Consider the following 5,109-nt stretch of genomic DNA (forward strand, 5'->3'; position numbering starts at 1 on the left):
TCACTCAGGGGTAATACATCAGATAAAATCACAGATCTTGACCCTCCCGTATCTCGGAGTATTCGAATGGGTTTTTCATCCTCAGGCTTCCCAGTCAATGACACAGTGCCATCTAAGAGGAAGGGTTTGAAGCAGGGATCAACTCCTTCACTTTGGTCCCTTCTCTCAGCACGGATGGTTTTAATTAAGCCTACTCCTTTTGGTGACTGGTTCTTGCGCTTCAAAGCGGGACATTCAACAACAACATTACCAAGTTTATGACAATAGAAACATTCCCTTTCAGTCCTTGGAGCAAAAGTCTGTCGTGGGCTTGAAGGATCCTTTCGTGGGGGAGGTTCTCTGGTGGTAACTTCACGTTTCTGCACAAAAACAGTTTTATGAGTCAGCACAAATTCATCAGCTATCACAGCTGCTTCTTTCAAAGTGGAAACCTTCTGTTCATTAAGGTGTACAACAATGCGTTCTGGCAGGCCATTTTTGAACTCTTCCAGCAGTATCAGTTCACGTAAGGAGTTGTAGTCAGGAACTTTACTTGCTGTTATCCATCTATCAAAAAGAGTAGCTTTTTCACGAGTAAACTCTACAAAAGTCTGATTTGCTGTTCTTTTGTGATTGCGAAAGCGTTGCCTATACGCTTCGGGAACAAGTTCATAAGCAGCAAGGATAGCAGACTTCACTACATCATATTTCAAACTTTCTTCCAAAGACAAAGCAGAACAGACTTCTTGTGCTTTGCCTACCAATTTGCACTGAAGAAGCAATGGCCAAACTTCTCTCGGCCAGTGCAATGAGGCAGCAACACGTTCAAACACATTGAAATATGTATCAACTTCTGATTCACGAAATGGAGGTACCAACACAATGTTTTTACTCACATTGAAACCACCTGGGTTTACAGGGGAGGAGGTTGTTTCACCAACAGATGAATTTGCAGAACTAGGTTGAGTAGTAGTACTTCTTGAAGTCTGTGCCTGTAACTCCAACTGACGCAGTCTGACCTCCCTTTCAATCTGCAACTCCAGCTCCAACTTTTTCAGCTTTAACACCTTTTCTGTCTCTGCTTCCAACCTGCGAAGTTCCAACTCTGCCTGACGAGCTTGGGCTTTATCCTGAGCCCAGGATAAACACACAGGAGACACGCAACACACTGACAGTGTTGCAACATCTAGCAGAGCAAGGTCACAAAGTCTCACAACACAAGTTACAGTTGTGGAGCAAAGAGGTCACGTACCTCGGACATAAGCTTACAGGAGAAGGCAGAACACTGTTAGACAGCAGAAAACTAGCAGTGCAGAATGCTCCAAAACCACTTACAAAAAAACAAATGATGAGTTATTTAGGTCTCTGCAATTTTTGCAGATGCTGGATACCTGAATATGCTCTGTTAGCTGAACCATTGCAAAACTTAATTTATGGAAAAAATCTAGCACTGAAAGATAAAATAGAATGGACACCAGAAGCAGAAAAAGCATTTAATGATCTAAAACTTGCATTGCAGACGCGCATAGTTTTAGCATTGCCAGACTATGAAAAAACTTTTTATTTGCATGTTGACGGCGTGGCCAGTTATATGAAAGCCGTTCTAACGCAAGCTTTCGGGGAAAAACAACGCCCACTTGCATTCTATTCCTGCAAATTAGACTCAGTCGCCTCCGGTTTACCAACATGTGTACAAGCTTGTGCCGCTGCAGCAGAGGCAGTTAAAAAGTTTACCAACATGTGTACAAGCTTGTGCCGCTGCAGCAGAGGCAGTTAAAAAATCAGCTGAAGTTCCTCACGCTGTAACCTCCATCTTGCTACAAGGGGACAGAGCCTTTCAGTCTGTTGCACCAAGGCTGTGGAACAGTTTACCACTACAATTACGTTTGCTTGACTCTGTGGATTCTTTTAAAAAACAGTTAAAAACTCTTCTGTTCAAACAAGCCTTTTGTTGATCTACATATTTTATATTTTTTTTACATTATCTACATTTGATCTTTTACATTGTATATAATGTCTATTGATTTTATTGTTTATTTTAATATTTTAATATTTGTGTACAGCGCTTTGTGATTGCCTGTCTGTGAAAAGCGCTTAATAAATAAAGTTTACTTACTTACTTTACAAGAAAACTTATCTTATTTAACTCATGCTAGACAACTTTCACATGTAGGCATTCTGCTTTCACAGTCACACATTACAATCGAGAATTGTGGTCAGTTGAACCCTAGCACACTTCTCCCCGCATCAGTAGATGGTGAAAAACACTGCTGTATAAAAAAACTGGAAGAGGAAACGAAACCGAGAAGTGATATTTACAGTATACCACAGTCTACCTTTACAGACGTCTTCGTAGATGGCTCAGCATCTAAAAACAGTTATAGAAGCAAAGCCTTTAACTTCCTCAAACTCTGCACAAAGTGCGGAACTGACGGCTGTTGTGCGAGCGTGCAGGCTGCACAAGGGGAAGTGCATAAATATACACACTGACAGTCAATATGTTTTTGCAGCAGTGCATCATTTTGCAAAAATATGGCAAAATGACCGAGCCGCAAAGAAGGCCGCACAGCAACCAATACAAACTTTAGTATCTGAAACTTCACAGCTGATACCACTTGATGTACTTAAAGATGAACAGAAAGCCGCACCTATCGCAGAGCAAAAGAAATGGCTAAAGTGTGGAGCAGAACTACACAATGACTTAATGACCTGTAATGGCAAACCAGTATTGCTAAAATCCCTACACAAGACAGCAGCATTAGCGACACACGGATTAACACGTGTGTCGAAAGGGGGGAATATCAGATATCCTCCCTAAGCACTTGCTTGAGAATAAAGAGATTGTGCTAAACAACCAACTGCCGAGTGATATCTCTCCAGTGTCTTGCAGGTTACAACCAGGAGATTGGATCCTGATCAAAGTGCTCCAGAGGAAAAATTGGAGTTCACCTAGGTGGGAGGGCCTATATCAGGTCCTACTCACCACGCCAACCGCCTGCAAAATATCAGAAAGACTATCTTGGATCCACCAACGCCACTGTAAAAAAGTGAGTGACAATCCAGACGCTTAGACGCCGGTTCCCCTAGCTTCCAGGTGATCTACCGGTGGAGGAAGGGCTGATTGGGTATATCCCGCCTCTCCACTTCGCTGGTAGTCTACTCACCAGAAGTCTAGGTGTGCCTGGTAATCATGAAGAAACTTGTCCTCATAGTGGCTGGCATCGCGCTCCTAGTGAGCCTATTGATACTCACCTGGAAGGACGAGGTCCCACAGCACCACCTGCAGAAGAAATGGTCATATGACAACTCACACCTGAAGGATATGGACAAAGAGCACAACCACCCCTGGCTGAACAATGCCTGGTACCGGTACGTCTACAACCGAGTACATGCAGAAGACAACCACACAGGCTGCTACGTCTGTTCTCACCTCCCAACAACAGCAATGCAAGCCACCCTATATGGAAAATCACCCAGCCTTCCCGAAGCCCTATGTATATTCCAAAGCCATCAATGGAACATTCAACGTCAGAACGGAACCAGGAATACAACATCCAATGTGTTTCAACTTTGCACACGGCAACAGAAAGCTGGGAAGGAACCGAAACTGCTCCCAGACTTTCCGAATGCCGCAGGACAGAAAGGCACAGACAAGCTTCCTGAATGGCACATATTGGGTGCAGGGTACAGCATGGGCATGTGGCTCAAGGACATACTTCACCATCCCACCCAACAGTACCGGACTCTGCGCCCCAATTTTAGTGTCAGACCACACATTCAGAGTATTCCATCAGAACCAACCACGACGCAAGAGGAACACTGATGACGTGCAACCCCATGACCCAATCTGGGGCAGTGATGTACCAGCGGAGTTCAAGTTGTGGACCACCGGACAGAAGGTCCTGCACTCACTGTTCCCATGGGTCGGAACTGGAAAAAACACGTTAAGAATTGAGACTCTTGACTACCAATTTGGACTTTTCCTGAACAGCTCAACAAAGATGAATAAGGCAAGGCAAGGCAAGGCAAGTTTATTTGTATAGCACAATTCAACAGCAAGGTGATTCAAAGTGCTTTACAGAGACATTAGAAACAAAAACAAATAAAAAGCATGATTTAAAATTGATTAAAACAAGCAAATAAACTAACTAACTAATTAACAAACAAACAAACAAAACAGTATATAAAATCAAAACAGATAAAATCAGAACAGTAGATAAAATCAGTAGTTAAATGTATGTTTTGAAATTTAAGCTTAAAAGTGTGGATTTGGTGCTTTATTCAAATGCAGCTGAGAACAGGTGAGTCTTCAACCTGGATTTAAATAAACTGAGTGTTTCAGCTGATCTGAGGCTTTCTGGGAGTTTGTTCCAGATATAAGGAGCATAAAAGCTGAATGCAGCTTCTCCGTGTCTGGTTCTGACTCTGGGAACTGATAAAAGACCGGATCCAGATGACCTGAGGGATCTGGAAGGTTCATACTGGGTCAGGAGGTCATTGATGTATTTTGGTCCTAAACCATTCAGAGCTTTATAGACCAGCATTAGAACTTTAAAGTCTATCCTCTGACGGACAGGCAGCCAGTGTAAAGACCTCAGAGCTGGACTGATGTGGTCCACTTTTTTGGTCTTAGTGAGGACTCGAGCAGCAGAGTTCTGAATGAGCTGTAGTTGTCTGACAGATTTTTTAGGTAGACCTGTAAAGATAATGTTACAGTAATCAAGCCTACTAAAGATGAATGCATGGACTAGTTTTTCCAGTTCCTGTTGAGACATCAGATCTTTTATCCTTGAAATATTCTTGAGGTGATAGTAAGCTGACTTTGTTATTGTCTTAATGTGTTTTTCTAAGTTTAGGTCTGCATCCATCACTACACCCAAATTTCTCGCCTGGTTTGTGGTTTTTAGATGTATAGATTGAAGTTCTCTGGTGACCTGTAATCGTTTTTTGTTTGGCGCCAAAGACTATTACCTCAGTTTTGTTTTTGTTTAGCTGGAGAAAATTGTGGCACAACCAGTCATTGATTTCCTCAATGCATTTACCAAGAGCCTGCACAGGGCCTTGTGCAGGCTCTTGGTAAGGCTCAGAATGAGGAAATCGACGCGATCAGAATAGTGGTCATGCAACACA

General features: G+C 42.7%; 1 protein-coding gene across 1 annotated transcript; it reads left to right on the top strand.

The window, feature by feature from the left end:
• The first annotated feature begins 2,051 nt into the window (after positions 1–2,051).
• On the top strand, positions 2,052–4,022 carry LOC146672707 (uncharacterized). The gene has a single exon (XM_085400900.1). It carries the CDS (start codon positions 3,336–3,338, stop codon positions 4,020–4,022), a length of 687 nt encoding a protein of 228 aa, XP_085257026.1. The 5' UTR covers positions 2,052–3,335.
• The last annotated feature ends 1,087 nt before the right edge of the window (positions 4,023–5,109 follow it).

The sequence above is a fragment of the Rhamphochromis longiceps genome, linkage group LG3, assembly GCF_057381845.1.
Source record: "Rhamphochromis longiceps isolate RC_006_pf linkage group LG3, R_longiceps_female_GT1.1, whole genome shotgun sequence".
Taxonomy (NCBI): Eukaryota; Metazoa; Chordata; class Actinopteri; order Cichliformes; family Cichlidae; genus Rhamphochromis; species Rhamphochromis longiceps.

Coding starts and splice junctions, on each gene's coding strand:
- LOC146672707 (XM_085400900.1), top strand. CDS start 3,336: ATGCCTGGTACCGGTACGTCTACAACCGAGTACATGCAGAAGACAACC.